We start from the raw sequence: 17,836 nt of genomic DNA, 5'->3' as shown, positions 1-17,836 counted from the left end.
GGACATACAAACACATTTAAATTACCTGTCTCGGCAGACAATACTGTTTTTAATGTTATTTTTAGCTCGGCTGTTTTCGGAGAAACGCGAGGTATTGTCATAGCCGGCTTGTCGTCCGACATCCGCCGTCCGCGTCGTGCTAAAACCTTAACATTTTGTTAAGGTTTTGAACATTGGCTCTAAAATCAAAGTGCTTCAACCCACAACTTTGAAACTTCATATGTAGCTTCACCTTGATGAGTTCTACATGCCACACCCATTTTTGGGTCACTAGGTCAAAGGTCAAGGTCACTGTGACCTCTTAAAAAAAAATTATGACATGCTTTCATTAATTCAAAACTGCAGCCGAGCATGGCACCCGTTATGCGGTGCTCTTGTTTGTTTAATGTTTTCAATATTGTACAGTAATGGGTATTCTTCATCATGTGTGAATGGTATGAAAAATAGCTATACAGCAATAGACATGGCAGACGTAAATGAAAATAACTATTCAGGGCTCAGCCTAGGTTCAAACTTGAGGGAGAAGTGACTTCTCCCTGAGCTGAAATTAGGGAGAAGTGAGGCCACTAGAAGGAGAAGTGATTTTTGTTCGGCGTTTAATAAAATTTTCGCTTGTTTTATACCCCTCATTACACCAAGCCTTAGTATCATCATCAATGACAAACAAATACTATTTTCAAATTCAAGAAATCCTTACATATTAAGTCACATAAATCAATTCATACAAATAAAACATGATTTCCATGTGCATCATAAAAATAAACAGTACTTTAATAATGCAATGACAATCAAAACCCTATTTACATCATAATGTACATGATAATTATTCAGTGATTTTTTTCACCCCATTGGGAACAGGTCCGGTACCAATGCCATTGGAAATTCTTCGCGTCATGAAATCACCAAATTGTGGTAAAAACGAGTCTTAACAAAACATAATCTTAATGCATGGGACATATACTATATCTATTACTGTTTATCCGAATTGTATACATATCCGAAATATGTACACTTGAGAATGCCTTACCTGTTTCATTTAATAATCCAAATTTTCCATGTTGTTATCTGGTTTAACAAACCTTATTACACGTACATGTTTGTTAAATCCAGTTAATGCTTTCTCCATTATTGAATCACCATTACTTGTAATTTGAATCGCCAGCTTTGAATTGAATGCGGGTTTAATGTTATAATACATCTGCCATTTGCAATGTCGAAGGTCATGAGTCATGACGTAGCAATTTTATTCTACTCGGATAATTTATATCTAATCGAGGAAATGTGTTTTCTCAATGTCTATTGTGTAGTATTGGGACTTGTCAGTATAAAAATGAACTGTTATTCCAGTTTATATAAGATTGGTGTTACTCGTAATTATCGGTGGATTAACAAACTGACAAATCTCGCTGGACTTTTACAGTAGTGGATCTACGTAATTAATAGACCTTTGATCAATTTTGTTTTTCTTTAATAAGTTTTCCGACTTTCTTTAACCGTGCCGTCTGCCAAAAACCTGTAATTATGGAATGGTCAATCAATTATCACGTAATCATTAGACAACTTACAGCACGCGCAAAGAGGTTGCGGGATATAAAATAAAGTCGTTTACGTATGGATATGGTAGATAAAATTATGGAAATTAGCACTACAGTTTGCACGTGTGGGTTGTTAGTTTTCGTTTATATGGTTATGAATTAATGTCTGACAAAATAAATTGCACATCGATGGATAATTAGTGTTTATGAGTTTTGAAACACGAAACAAGTAAACAGTAGAACATACTAGAATACATCGTATTCATATTTACTGTTGGGAATGTGTTGCGCGTGTAAACTTTTTTGAGCGTAAATACATGTCTATAACGACGTCATTTCATCACTCAGGTAAACTACTGTATATGTATATACAATGCGCGCGTTCTCATTGGTAACTATCGATGTTAATGTACCGCTTAACTCCGCCTGCAAGGCGTGTACTAATTGGGCTTGCAGAACAGAAAACTATCCAAACTGTCGGCGAAATGACACTCGCTATGATCTTTTGATCTAAATCGTTATTGTTTGGAGTGAATTCCCATGTATGCTAGTTGCCTGGATAAGCTTTCACAGCAGTCGATCTTTTGCTGTGAAAATAAACTGATAACATAACAAGCGTCATCGGTGACTTTATGACATGTGAAAATAGAGAATTTTTAGATGAAAAAGTTGAGAGAAAAACACGTCGATGTTGTAAAAAAAGAAGGCGAAGTCAACTTCTCCTTCATGTAATTTAAGGGCGACATTATTATGTCCTGGGCGAAGATGTCGCCCACGTCGCCCTCACGGCCGAGCCCTGGACTATTTAATTAATTTTGATTAATTATTAGGTGCTTTTTTTTTAAATGCTTAAAGGTCAAACAAAGAAAATCAATAACAGAAGAGTGAGATATATATTTACAGATAAAAAATACAATGTCCACAACAAATAAAACAATATAAATTCTGAATTAAAACAACTTTCAATGTTGGGACTCAAACTTGCGTTATATTGGTGTGATTAGCATTGTACTACTTGACTATATGCAAAATAAGTTTTTAAGCGGAAGCACAAAAGAAGAAAATGAGTGAAGCAAAGTAAGTATTTTAATGCACATATTGAACATGAATAATACCCAGGAGAGCAACCTGGGGCTTGTTGGCCTTCTTGCTTCATTGACAATAAATCAAGATGTATATTAAACAGAAATTAACTGTGGAGAAACTACCCGCAGGTGCCCTTTGTACATAATTTATACATAGGGACATATTGAACATGAGATTGCCAAGCAAAATGGTCCCCTACCGGTGAAACTCCACTATTGTCAGTATTTTTTATATATATTTGTTGCCATAGCAACCAGAATTCTTGACGTAGGAACAAAATGAAATGACGTGCATAATCCATATTGCCATCTATCCAGGTTTCAAGTTTAATGAAAAAATATGAAGAACTTTTAAAGTTATCGAAGGATCCAGAAAAGTGTGAGCGACTTACAGACGGAGTGCAAACCAAAAGTTCCCTCCGGTTTCACCGGTAGGGGACAATAATGCATTAGATGTAGGGTTGTTATGATCCATAATTATTATACATGAGGAACAGACAGCATCACCAATGCATCACTTTTAGCCCTTGCATTTAGATAATGACAATAAAGTACAATAGTTTCCTTTATTATTAAAGAATACATATTTAGATAATGACAATAAAATAAAATAGTTTCCTTTATTATTTAAGAATGCATATATGCTATATAATTCTTCGTATATACAAAAAAGATCTTATGGCAAAATAATAAAAAAATTTTATACATGGTTTACACATAATGCTGATTTGTTCCTTTTTTATAAATAAGATTATAAAATATGAATATACAGCAAAGTCTCTTCACGATTGGACAAAGCCTGTAAAACTTTATGAGGTCCTGGAAAAAATATTGTAAGATATGGTCCATCAAAAATTTATCTCGAGTACAAAATTGCATGAGACTGGCAAGTTTATTGGAATTTAAGCCCAATAGAACAGGCATAAGCAAGCTTCTATGCTGTTTCATATTAAAAGCATTACAATGTTTTTGTGAACAATAACGTCCTGACAGCTTATGTTTTATTTCAATACATGGCTATCAAATAAGCGTTTGCCTGTAGATTAGCACCTTTTATCATAATTAAGATTACTAAGAGGACTTTCTTAGGGACTGATAAACATGATTCTGGTAAATTTATTCAAGATATATATTAATTTAAACTTTGAAAAATATAATACAACAGTTGCAAAAGCAGTAAATACATCATAATGATATGTATAAGTACAGAAAAAAGTTTGATAATGGACCAAGTTAACCCTTTCAGTGCTGGAACCGAATTTTGAAGGCCTTTGCAAACAGTTTGGATCCATCAGTTTGGATCTCATCAGGATCCAAACTGTTTGCTATTCTGATAGTATTCTTTGAAAAAAATCAAAGAAAATGCAAGTTTTAGAAATTCAGCAGACGACATTTTTGCAGACGACAAATTTCCCAGCATGCAAAGGGTTAAAGGAGACATTATACCACATGCATCAACTCATTCAGCGTGTAGACATTATTATTTGTAACGTTGTACAATACTTTGTTGGGTAGTTAATTCAGCCTTAATCAATCTGCTTCCATTTGTATTTTAACATTAAAATGATTATAACATTAACAAGTAAAACATGGATTACAACATGGCACACGCGTACTATGTGTGAAAATGTAGAGAATAAAACATTGTTACACGTTTGTGCGATATGATAATTCTGTAGCTGTATCTACAAAAGCAAACATGCTATGATTACCAAATATTTGGTTCTGTTTTTGTATTCATTTTGAGCAATTTCCACAAGATTTATTATCATGCAGAAACTGTTCAACCATTGTTGTAATGTAGATTGTCCGATGATTATTTATTACAAAGGATTCTACACATTATACATTCTAAAATAGTTGAAAAAAACTTTTAAAAGCACATACTTCTTATCTAACTCAAGTAAGAGTAACACAAAACTGTCTTTTGTTATATATTATGAGTATTTGCTTATACAATATAATTGTATCTCTCAATGTTATTATGCCAGTGTAAACAATATTGCAAACAACAAACTTAACAAGGGCTGTTTGTAAAACATGCATGCCCCCCATATGGGCTGTCAGTTGTAGTGGCAGCCATTGTGTGAATACGTTTTTTGGCACTGTGACCTTGACCTTTGACCTAGTGACCTGAAAATCAATAGGGGTCATCTGTGAGTCATGACCAATGTACCAATGAAGTTTCATGATCCTAGGCGTAAGCGTTCTTGAGTTATCATCCAGAACCATTTTACTGTGTCAAGTCACTGTGACCTTGACCTTTGACCTAGTGACCTGAAAATCAATAGGGGTCATCTGTGAGTCATGATCAATGTACCTATGAAGTTTCATGACCCTAGGCATAAGCGTTCTTGAGTTATCATCCTGAAACCATTTTAATATTTCGGGTCACCTTGACCTTTGACCTAGTGGATTGAAAATCAATAGGGGTCATCTGCGAGTCATGATCAATGTACCTATGAAGTTTCATGATCCTAAGCCTATGCGTTCTTGAGTTATCATCCCGAAACCATTTTACTATTTCGGGTCACCGTGACCTTGACCTTTGACCTAGTGACCTGAAAATCAATAGAGGCCATCTGCCAGTCATGATCAATGTACCTATGAAGTTTCATGATCCTAGGCATAAGCGTTCTTGAGTTATCATCCGGAAACCATTTCACTAATTCGGGTCACTGTGACCTTGACCTTTGACTTAGTGACCCGAAAATCAATAGGGGTCATCTGCGAGTTATGATCAATGTACCTATGAAGTTTCATGATCCTAGGCATAAGCGTTCTTGAGTTATCATCCGGAAACCATTTTACTATTTCTGGTCACCGTGACCTTGACCTTTGACCTAGTGACCTCAAAATCAATAGGGGTCATCTGCGAGTCATGATCAATGTACCTATGCAGTTTGATGATCCTAGGCCTAAGCGTTCTTGAGTTATCATCCGGAAACCATCTGGTGGACATACGGATGGACCGACATGTGCAAAACAATATACCCCCTCTTCTTCGAAGGGGGGCATAATAAAGTAAAAATAAACTCAATATCAATAAAAATCAATAAAAGACTCACTAAGTTGTGAAAATGTTGCGTCTCTGGCATTCTGTAAACAAACTGTCACACAAAAAGCACTACAGCTATCACCATAAGAATTGTGTATTATGCATACTAAATATACAATAATTTGGACCAGCCAATTTTTGTATAGTTTACCAGTTTCTAACTTTGGAAAGCACGATTCACAGCAACAACTCACCTGCAAGGACCTTAAATCAATACAATTCTTAATAACACAGGCAACACATCCTTTTTAAAGGAAACAAGTGATGTGTTTGTGAAACACTATGCCCCCCCCCCCCCCATATATTTGACCTTTGATCTTGAAGGATGACTTTGACCTGTCACCACTCTAAATGTGCAGCTCCATGAGTTACACATGCATGCCAAATATCAAGTTGCTATATTCAATATTGAAAAAGTTTTGACAAAGGTTAAAGTTTTGGGACAGACACACACATACAATGACAGACAGGCCAAAAACAATTTAACCCCTCTTCTTTGAAGGGGGCATAAAATGTTAACATATAAACTGTCTGATATGTCTTAACAGCATGACTAGAAATAACATGAAAATATCAATTAAACGCTGATTCATCAAAACATTGTTATAATTGCAGTTGTATAATTTGGCATATGAGTAGGTAAATTTGCCTTCTTAAAAAAACAATTTAATTTTGGAAACAAAATGGAAGAATTTCAATATTTTAATGCAGCCTTATTGCATTAATTTATGTAAGAGGTTTTTGTTTTTAATAAAACAAACGGGCTATGTTAGCACAAAGTTAGCAAGCCAGTCATTGGTCACAATACCTGTCAAATATTTGAGCAACAACGATTATAAAACATTATATATTATAATGAGATTGACAACAACAATAAAGTATATAACTAGAAGTTTTCATCTTTGTTAAGACAATAAACAAAAATCAAATAAAACATGGTGAAATATTTTAAAAAACAAAGTATGTTGAAAAACTGCAGTTTTTTTTTTAATTAAAGATTTCAACTTCTAAATATATGTCAGATATCTACTCTTAAATGTAGATTTAATTCTTAAATACAGAAGGGAATTCTATACTTAGTATACTCCAATTTTTAAACATCAGGGTTCCCAGCTTTTTGTATGAACAAAATTCCCTGATTATTCCCTGATATTTCCCTGATGGAAAATAAAATTCCAGGATCATAATTTCGACCTATTTCTTGTTTTAGACACCCTCAATAAAAAGCAGTTGCAGGCAAAACTAAGCTACATGTATACTACAAAGCCACCATCCCCATGCAGAGGAATTGATTTGCTGTTTTAATTGTTTGGACTTTGGACACAAGTCAGGAAAGTCTGACCAAACAAAATTCCGAGATTTTTCCCTGATTTCAGAAACTTTACCCTTATTCCCTGACTTTTCCCTGACCGGAAAAAGTGAAAGTCTTTGTCCAGGTTTTCCCTGATTTCCAGGTTGGCTGGGAACCCTGAACATAAATCTCATTTCAATGTTATATAGATTCATACATTCTTAAATAAAGTTCTGATTTCAATTCTAGTATATACATGTATTTGTAATTTAAATTCTCATGTATCTGATTTTGATTAATCAAATATTTACCACATCACTTAAGAATCAAAAAAAAAATCACATGATCAATATTTACTGGCCAATACACAACTCATAACGGTAAATGTCAATGTATAAGAACTTGAATACTACCAGTTGTTTAATGACCCATCAACAAAAATACAAAGAAATAACTGATATTACTGAAATAAATGATGCATGAAATGACAGTAACACTGGAATGAATTGATTTGTCATCATTTAATATAAGGTGACCATACAACTGTTTTCACAAGAGGTTTGTAACTGCTTGTTGTTGACTTTGTTTGGAACAACAAATTACACTCTCATTAACAATTTCCACAAACATGAATAAAACAAAATAGTGACCTTTCATGAGAAGAAATTTAAAGATGGTACACATGTTGAGCAGGCTTAAATAATTTAAATTAAATAATAATAAATATTAAAATAAGGCCATGGGCCCCAAGACGCTCACCTGAAATCCAAAGAAAATAGACTATTTTGAGAAAGTGCGAGCTGAATCATGAAGATACGTAAAAAAAAATACTTTTAGATTATTAACATGTTGTTTGTTTTTTTGACTGAGTGACCTACTATATGAGATTACATGACCCTATTTCAATCCCAGCCGACATTTCATTGGGAAAAATGTGACTTTTAGATTGTCAACAAGTTTATAGCCAAAAAGGGAAAATGCCCCATTCACTGGTGCCAATGTTTTCCAGCAGACCAAAACAATTGTTGAACTTTTCCAAGATATCATAAGAACAACTTTTCTAACTAAGTTTTATGAAGATTCGACAATAACTCTAAAGTGGTTACACAGTTTTACTACAGCCATACAAGGAAAACTGCCCAGCCCCCTGGCTGCCATTTTTTCAAACAACCTAAACCTTTTTCAAACTTGCCCAAGATATCATTGGGACACATGTTCTGACAAACTTTAATGAAGATTGAACAATAAATGTGGCCTCTAGTGTGTCCACAAGGTAAAAGTTGACGATGGAAGAGGCATCGCAGACGGCCCAATACACACAATTGATTAAAGGCGATCACAACAGCTCACCATGAGCAAGTTGAACTCAGGTGAGCTAAAAAAGACAGACTATTTTTATTAAATTATTTATTATATTTTACAGATATGTATTATATTATTATTTACTCATAATTATTTTATAACTATTCAATGGGAACAATGCAAAGCCCATGCTGTCTTGCAATTGGTTACACAAAGCAATACGATCATAACTGTAATCCCTCTTGACATTTATAACATATTTTAAAGTTTAAAAGGAAAATATATACAGCCATTGTATAGTAAGGCTATAAGTTGTTCTTGGTAGAGAAGCCAGACTAGAAGTTTTCCTTGTTGTAGTAAAACTTGGCCCCCTCTAATGAGGAATACTGGTTGCAGGCCTTATGAAGGACGCTTGACAGTGCACTTGGTCCACAAAAAAACACCCCTATCTTCTTCCTGAAAGTGACATGAGCATCATAATTGTGTTCCAATAATATTTGGGAAAGATTTATTATTACGTTTTGATAATGTTTACCTGTCTAAGTCTGATTTACATTTCTGGATCCAAATGATTCTCATAAGTAGTTTGCCAGTAGGACAAGTCAATAATCAGAGTGCCATAGCAAATTTCTTAATTATTTCTGTAAAATGCTTTAACTTAGTCATAGCAAGATAGTGTTAAAGACACAATTACCCCACATTCTGCTTTTGTCTGAAGATTCAACTTACATCAAGTGCATATGCTGTTCAATACATTTGTAAAGTTTTGGCTCGATTATGCACCTCACAAGTAAAAAATATTTTTGTTGCATTTATAAAAAGGGGCCACAAATCCCCCAAAACCTGCTAACCAAAATACGGAGTTGCACTTGTTCACATGCTGGTTAATATGTGTTCACAAAGTTTCAGCGCCTCAAGGGCAAATCTCAAGGACTCCCTGATTATATGAAAGCATAAAGAAGTAATGTAGCATGTCACATGTTGTTCTTAACGAAAATAGATCTGATTTAAATAATAATCATAAAAAACAATAAGTGACATGTTGTTGTGTGTGTGTCTTTTTCCACTGGCAACAAGAAGATATGCAAATAACTAGCCCTCTAGGGAAGTGGAAGCTAAATCCTAACATAAGCCCCTGCTACTGGCCATAGGGTCAAGGCAGTTAATTTTAGTAGTAAACAAGCTTTGATCTCGGGCGTAATGGGAACAATCATTACAAAGGATCACTTGCTACTTACCCTTTGTGATCCAATGCAATCTTGGGCAGGGATGAGATCCTAGTTGGGGCAATCTGTTACTTACCCCTTGTGATCCAGTGCAATCTTGGGCAGGATGAGATCCTAGTTGGGGCAACCTGTTACTTACCCCTTGTGATCCTGTGCAATCTTTGACAGGATGAGATCCCAATTGGGGCAACCTGTTTCTAATCCCTTGTGATCCAGAGCAATCTTGGACAGGATGAGATCCCAGTTGGGGCAACCTGTGACTTACCCCTTTATGATCCTGTGCAATCTTGGGCAGGATGAGATCCCAGTTGGGGAAACCTGTTACTAATCCCTTGTGATCCAATGCAATCTTTGACAGGATGAGATCCCAGTTGGGGCAACCTGTTACTTACCCTTAATGATTCTGTGCAATCTTGGGCAGGATGAGATCCTAATTGGGGCAACCTGTTACTTACCCTTTATGATCCTGTGCAATCTTGGACAAGATGAGATCCCTATTAGGGCAACCTGTTACTTACCCCTTGTGATCCAGAGCAATCTTGGACAAGATGAGATCCCAATAGGGGCAACCTGTTACTTACCCCTTGTGATCCAGTGCAATCTTGGACAAGATGAGATCCCAATTGGGGCAACCTGTTACTTACCCTTTATGATCCTGTGCAATCTTGGGCAGGATGAGATCCCAGTTGGGGCGACCAAAGTGCGTCTTCTGATGCAAACCGGTCACCGAGTCATAGACGTCTTCATCATGCTTCACAATGGACTTTGCCTGTAGGCATATGGGACAAGCAAACTGTACACTACACCCGCAAGTTGTAAATAAAGTGCGATAGTATGGAATTTAGCAATACAGTGGAAAATCCGAAAGAATGTTTGATGTATGTAAGGAATGTATAGAAGTACTGATCCACAAACAATATGCAATTATTTGCTAGGAAAGCAATTACATCTTTGTTATTTTCCAACATCTTAAATGTAAAATTCCCCTGAAGCTATACTAGGACAATAGGGCCAAGATGGCTCTAGTTTGCTCACCTGAGAGGAGTCGGTTCATTCAATCTTTACCAAACATCAAACTTGACCTAGATATTGTCCAAACAAACATCCTGGTAAAGTTTCATCATTATTGAACCAAAACTCTGGCATATGGAGTGATTTTGTTTTTGTATGATTTGACCTGGTGACCTATATTTTGAGTTGACCCCCCTTACCAAACATCAAACTTTGCTTACAAAGATTAATATTATGACCAAGATTCATAAAATCTGAAACAAATTGTGACCTCTAGAGTGTTTACAAAGATTTTGTATAATATAATGAAAATTTGGACAATCTAAAGGCAATAATTATGGCATTCATTATTTGATATATATAAAACCAATCTTTTCACCAAGTTTCATGATGATTGGGCAAAAAATGTGACTTCTAGAGTGTTCAAAAGCTTTTTTTACTATATAAATATGAGAAAACTGCCCCCCCCCCCCCCTCCGGCAGCCATGTTATTCAACTGACCGGAACCATTTTCAAACTCAACTCTCATATCATTGAAACAAATGTTCTGACCAAATTTCATGAAAATTGGGCCAAAAATGTGACTTCTAGAGTGTTCACATGTTTTCACTATATACATATAGAGAAAAATGCCCCGTCCACTGGTGGCCATGTTTTTTCACCAATCTGGACCATTTTCAAACTTGTCCGAGATATCAATAAAACCAATGTTTTGACCAACTTTCATGATGATTGGGTAAAAATTGTGACTTCTAGAGTGTTAACAAGGTTTCTCTATAGCCAAATAAGGAAAACTGCCCCGCCCACTGGAAGCCATGTTTTTCAACGGACCGGAACCACTTTTGAACTCAACCAACATATCATTAAGACAAACATTTTGAAAAAGTTACATGAAGATTGGGCATGAAATGTGACTTCTACAGTGTTTACAAGTGTTTTCTTTTTTTTGACCTAGTGACCTAGTTTTTGACCCAGTTTCTAACCCGACCGAGATTTCATTGGGACAAAGCTTCTGACCAAGTTTCATAAAGATCGGACAATAAATGTGGCCTCTAGAGTGTTTACAAACAAATGTGGACGGACGGACGACGGATGGACAGACAACGGACGAACAGACGACGGACAAAGACTGGTCACAAAAGCTCACTTGAGCAATCAGGTGAGCTAAAAACTTAATACTAAAAGTCCAATACACTAGAAGGTTTTGATAAAATATCAATGTGTCCACCCCTGTGCCTACCATGTTCATGTCCCAGCCACGTGTGAGATACACAAAGTACTTGAGAAAGTCTCTGTGGTCTGCGTCCACCATCTGCTTGTCATAGAAACGCAGCAGGTCATGCATCCACTCAAAGGCATTCATCTCCGCGCAGATCCAGTAGAAATACACGTGCTTCAGCTTCGAGTCTCCCTCCTGCTTCCTGGACCTGCACAGCAATTATTACATAGCAACATTATAATTCTAGGATACTCACTTCGGTCATTATTCAGTTTAAGGTGTTATTACAAGACAGATTACATACCTATGTCGTTATACAACAAGCTTATTCGTTAAATTGATATCCCCCGCCAATCTGCTTCTGGACACAAAAGTGTTATATTTGACACTGAAAAAAGCATTTTTTTAAGATACAAAGGGCCATAACTCCGTTAATAACAGATGGTGTACAATGCCATTTGGCATGCATCATCCTCTTATCCATATATATACATGTACTCATACCAAGTTTCAATGAAATCCGCCAAAGAACTTCCAGGATATGGCTCCGGACACAAAAGTGCCAGACGGATGACGGAAGGATGGAAAGACGGACGGAAGGACGGACAACGCCAAAACAATATCCCTTCGCCTTTGGCGGGGGATAATAAGATATGATCTCTCAATTGCATGTACTGCTCTTATTTAGCATATATATGACAAGGGCTGTTTGTCACTGTGACCTTGACCTTTGACCTAGTGACCTGAAAATCAATAGGGGTCATCTGCAAGTCATGATCAATGTACCTATGAAGTTTCATGATCCTAGCCATAAGCTTTCTTGAGTTATCATCGGGAAACCATTTTACTATTTCGGGTCACTGTGACCTTGACCTTTGACCTAGTGACCTGAAAATCAATAGAGGTCATCTGCCAGTCATGATCAATGTACCTATCAAGTTTCATGATCCTAGACATAAGCGTTCTTGAGTTATCATCCGGAAACCATTTTACTATTTCAGGTCACTGTGACCTTGACCTTTGACCGAGTGACCTCAAAATCAATAGGGGTCATCTGCGAGTTAGATCAATCTACCTATCAAGATTCATTATCCTAGGCATAAGCATTCTTGAGTTATCATCCAGAAACCATTTTACTATTTCAGGTCACCGTGACCTTGACCTTTGACCTGAAAATCAATAGGGGTCATCTGCCAGTCATGATCAATGTACCTATGAAGTTTCATGATCCTAGGCACAAGCGTTCTTGAGTTATCATCCGGAAACCATTTTACTATTTCGGGTCACCGTGACCTTGACCTTTGAACTAGTGACCTGAAAATCAATAGGGGTCATCTGCGAGTCATGATCAAACTACCTATCAAGTTTTATGATCCTAGGCATAAGCGTTCTTGAGTTATCATCCGGAAACCATTTAACTATTTCGGGTCACCATGACCTTGACCTCTGACCTAGTGACCTGAAAATCAATAGGGGTCATCTGCGAGTCATGGTCAATCTACCTATCAAGTTTCATGATCCTAGGCATAAGCGTTCTTGAGTTATCATCTGGAAACTATTTTACTATTTCAGGTCACTGTGACCTTGACCTTTGACCTAGTGACCTGAAAATCAATAGGGGTCATCTGCTTGTCATGATCAATCTACCTATCAAGTTTCATGATCCTAGGCATAAGCGTTCTTGAGTTATCATCCGGAAACCCTTTTACTATTTCGGGTCACCGTGACCTTGACCTTTGACCTAGTGACCTCAAAATCAATAGGGGTCATCTGCGTGTCATGATCAATGTACCTATCAAGTTTCATGATCCTAGGCATAAGCGTTCTTGAGTTATTATCTGGAAACCATTTTACTATTTCGGGTCACCATGACCTTGACCTTTGACCTAGTGACCTGAAAATTTATAGGGGTCATCTGCGAATCATGATCAATCTACCTATCAAGTTTCATGATCCTAGGCATAAGCGTTCTTGAATTATCATCTGAAAACCATTTTACTATTTCGGGTCACCATGACCTTGACCTTTGACCTAGTGACCTCAAAATCAATAGGGGTCATCTGCGAGTCATGATCAATGTACCTATGAAGTTTCATGATCCTAGAACTAAGCATTCTTGAGTTATCATCCGGAAACCACCTGGTGGACGGACCGACCGACCGACAGACAGACCGACCGACAGAACGACCGACCGACCGACATGTGCAAAGCGATATACCCCCTCTTCTTCAAAGGGGGCATAATAAATCGTTACATGCACGTCATTGTAAATAGATTTCATGTGGAGTTAAGTGTGCAAGTTCAAGATTATTTACCTACAAAAAGATCTGTTTGAAAAATATTTTAAGACCTCGTTCCATGCACATACATATACATTTATACATATGCAAGTTACAAGAAAAAAGATATTTTGAAAGAATTTAGACAAAAATGATTTTGTAGTTATTGATGCAGTCTACATCACTAAGATCTAGAGTTAATTGACAGAGTTGTACAAGCCTCCCATGCTGTGGACAAAAACCCTTGCAGCCCACAACAGATAGGTCCACTAAATATATTGACAACTTTCATATGAACACATATTGAAGCACTCAACATTGACAATATGTAGAGTTGTTTTGGTAATGAAATAACACATGCTAGATTATTGTAATTATTGTTTTCAATAATGAAGTGAAGAAGCAGAACATTAAACTTATTCTGCTTTACTTAAAGAAAAGGAACCAATAAACCAGGCACATACATTCCATATGTTCAACAATAAGAAGTATTTTCCATAGCTCTCCAGGAGCCGATTGAGCACATACCACACAAAGCAAATATGTAGAAAGAGTTAGCAGATGTTGCATGGAGCAAGATGGCCCTATTCACAAGAAGGTACATTTTATACCAACCTATCTTGATGCATAAAGCTAATATAGAAACAAATTTATAACATAATTGTGGTTCTGGCATTATCATCTGCCTGACATCATGGTCACCAAGATTTTAAAGACATGGCCTGTTATGATGACTGTGTAGTGTGCCGCACAGTATCAAGACAGGTCATGCATCACTGCACATTGCTCTTTCATGCTCTAAACAATATCACTCCAGTACAGTAATCTTATCAACAAATAACCAGATGGTAATTGCCAATCCTCAATGCATTGACCACTATGGGTTCATTTTTCAATGGCAAACAATGGCACATTGCTGCAAAGTCCAATCAATATAATTAAAGTCCTTGGCCACCCGGCCTTATACTATCAGAAAGAAAGAGAAAACTATGTTCATGAGCAGTCTACTGGTGAATTACGGGTATGATCAATTCTTTTAAACCTAATGATAAAATATGACATTTCTGCAGTGAAATAACAGCAGTGAAAATAAACAAATTGTTATTTTCGGCGGTGAAAATAACAAATTTTCGGAACTACTTTTTCTAATTTTAGATTACCACTCGTGAAAATATATTTTCTATGATCACTCATGAAATAACAAACGATCTTAAACTAACATGAACAAATATCCTCTATTTATCACACAAGTGATTGACTAGTTCTTCAGTTGTTGCACTGTACATACCAGACGTGCTTGAGCACTGAAGCAAATGGCGTCACTCCTATACCTGCAGCTACAAATACGTCCACCTCATATGAGAAGATGTCCTCAGTGGCTGTACCAAATGGGCCGTCAACTGCCACCCTGTGTACCAGAATGAGACTGCATGATCACCTTACAGTTCATGAATTATCACTGTAACCAGTCTTGCTCTTCTCTATCTGAGATTAGAAACACATTAAGTGTAACAATCAATAACAAGGAAAGACTCTTCATTACCAGTAAGGTGCTCAAAATACCAATAAATTAATACAAAATAAAATTTCAACAAAAAAGCCATATACTTTTTAAACAAGAGGGCCTGAAAGGCCCAAAGTCGCTCACCTGAGATAAAAAGAATTGACCTGTTCTTTGCAGCCCAAGATATCAATGGAACAAATGTTCTAACCAAGTATCATGAAGAATGAACAACAAATGGCCCCTTGGCGGCCATGTTTTTTTAACAGACCTGAACCATTTTTTAACTCTTCCAAGATATGTCCAAATTTCATGAAGATTGGGAATAAAATGTGTCTTCTAGACTGTTCACAAGTTGTCACTATATACATATAAAGAAAACTGCCCCACTCCCTGGTGGACATGTTTTTTCACTGATCATGATCATTTTCAAACTCGTCCGAGACATCCACATAACTAAAGTTTTGACAAAATTTCATGATAATTAGGCAAAACATGTGACTTCTAGAGTGTTCACAAGCTTTTTTACAATATAAATATAAGGAAAAAGACCCCCCCTGGCGGCCATGTTTTTTTTACCGATCCAAACCATTATCGAACTCAACTGTCCTATCCAGGTGTGGTAGTGCGGTCTCCTTCGCTTACGCAAATGAACCAGTCACAGGATGGTAACAAGTTATGTAACTTCGTGAGCACTTATGTAATGCTGAAATGTTTATTTGACGAACTCTTATTTCCGGTCAGGATGACTATACTGACTGGTTGTAATTCAATTAACTAAAGGCGTTCAGTCAGGGACGCCTAAATACACTCAAAGAATTTATTTTTAAGTGAAAACCAAGGCAGCTTTAACAAAAATAACTAATTTTTATTCCAAGAACTCGGAAAATGAAGAACAATGACAGAAAATTAAGAACAGGTACAAGCCAAGTCTAAAGAATCTAAGTATCGTTACAAAAATGACAACATACAGCAAACACCTTAATCAATGTAAAAAGAAGTTCAAAATCTGTCAAAAAAAAGTTACTGTTAGTCTAGAAAGTGCTTCAAAAATCTAGTTTACAAAATAGGTCTAATTTAATCTAAAGAACAATATTTATGAAGATAAGGAAACTTTAAAGGATCAAATGTAAAAATAAGAAAAAATTACTTAAGTTATTGAAATAGAATAGAGTCTTTCTAATTTAGAAAATGCCAAAAAGAAATAATCTAAATAATAAGAATAATTTAGAAAATAATGCCAAAATGTCTTGATGCTAGTGTTAAAAATAATTTAGAGTTTAATTATTTCGAAATTCCAACCATTTTCAAGAGCTGTAAACTTTTCAAGAAAGCATCAAGAGGTGTTTAAAAACAGCTTATTTTATACAGTTCAGAAGAGATCAATGGCAGAGTAGTCAATTTTCCCTCAGAGCAGTGCATTTATCAATGATCAATATCTTCCCAAATTCCAGAGCAGAACTAACAAGATGTGTTTGAGAAACACAATGTCCCCGTATATGATGTTGACCTCGTAGGATGACCTTGACCTTGACCCTTCACCACTCAAAATGTGCAGCTCCTTGAGATACACATGCATTTCAAATATAAAATTGCTAGCTTCAATATTGCAGAAGTGACATTACATGTGCAATTTTGACGCATATACTTGACCTTGAAGGATGACCTTGACCTTTCACCACTCAAAATGTGCAGCTCCATGAGATACACATGCATGCCAAATATCAAGTTGCTATTTTCCATATTGCAAAAGTATTCATAAAATAAGCGATTTGGGCCACATATATTTGACCTCTGACCTTGAAGGATGACCTTGACCTTGACCTTTCACCACTCAAAATGTGCAGCTCCATGAGATACACATGCATGCCAAATATCAAGTTGCTATCTTCAATATTGCAAAAGTATTCATAAAATAAGCGATTTTGGCCACATACATTTGACCTCTGACCTTGAAGGATGACCTTGACCTTGACCTTTCACCACTCAAAATGTGCAGCTCCATGAGATACTCATGCATGCCAAATATCAAGTTGCTATCTTGAATATTGAAATACTGCAAAAGTGTACATTAAATTAGCGATTTTGACCCATATATTTGACCTTTGACCTTGAAGGATGACCTTGACCTTTCACCACTCAAAATGTGCAGCTCCATGAGATACATATGCATGCCAAATATCAAGTTGCTATCTTCAATATTGCAAAAGTTATTGCAAAATGTTAAAGTTGGCGCAAACAGACAGACAGACAGAGAAACAGACAGACCAACAGACAGGGCAAAAACAATATGTCCCCACTACTATAGTGGGGGACATAAAAATAGATT

General features: G+C 36.3%; 1 protein-coding gene across 2 annotated transcripts in view; it reads right to left on the bottom strand.

The window, feature by feature from the left end:
* Window positions 1-8,437: 8,437 nt before the first annotated feature.
* LOC127854060 (cytochrome b-245 heavy chain-like) overlaps window positions 8,438-17,836 on the bottom strand; it is a 34,775-nt gene continuing 25,376 nt past the window's right edge. For both annotated transcript variants that reach the window (XM_052388999.1, XM_052389000.1), the window contains 4 exons: window positions 15,295-15,414; window positions 11,749-11,935; window positions 10,142-10,266; window positions 8,438-8,727 (listed from right to left, as the gene is read on the bottom strand). In XM_052388999.1, coding sequence (XP_052244959.1) covers window positions 8,607-8,727; window positions 10,142-10,266; window positions 11,749-11,935; window positions 15,295-15,414 — 553 coding nt within the window. In that variant the 3' untranslated portion in view covers window positions 8,438-8,606. The remainder of the gene's footprint in view (window positions 8,728-10,141; window positions 10,267-11,748; window positions 11,936-15,294; window positions 15,415-17,836) is intronic.

Source organism: Dreissena polymorpha, chromosome 12, assembly GCF_020536995.1.
Source record: "Dreissena polymorpha isolate Duluth1 chromosome 12, UMN_Dpol_1.0, whole genome shotgun sequence".
In the NCBI taxonomy this organism is placed as follows: domain Eukaryota; kingdom Metazoa; phylum Mollusca; class Bivalvia; order Myida; family Dreissenidae; genus Dreissena; species Dreissena polymorpha.
Note: the sequence above shows the minus strand (reverse complement) of the source record. Positions and strands in the feature narration are given on the sequence as shown.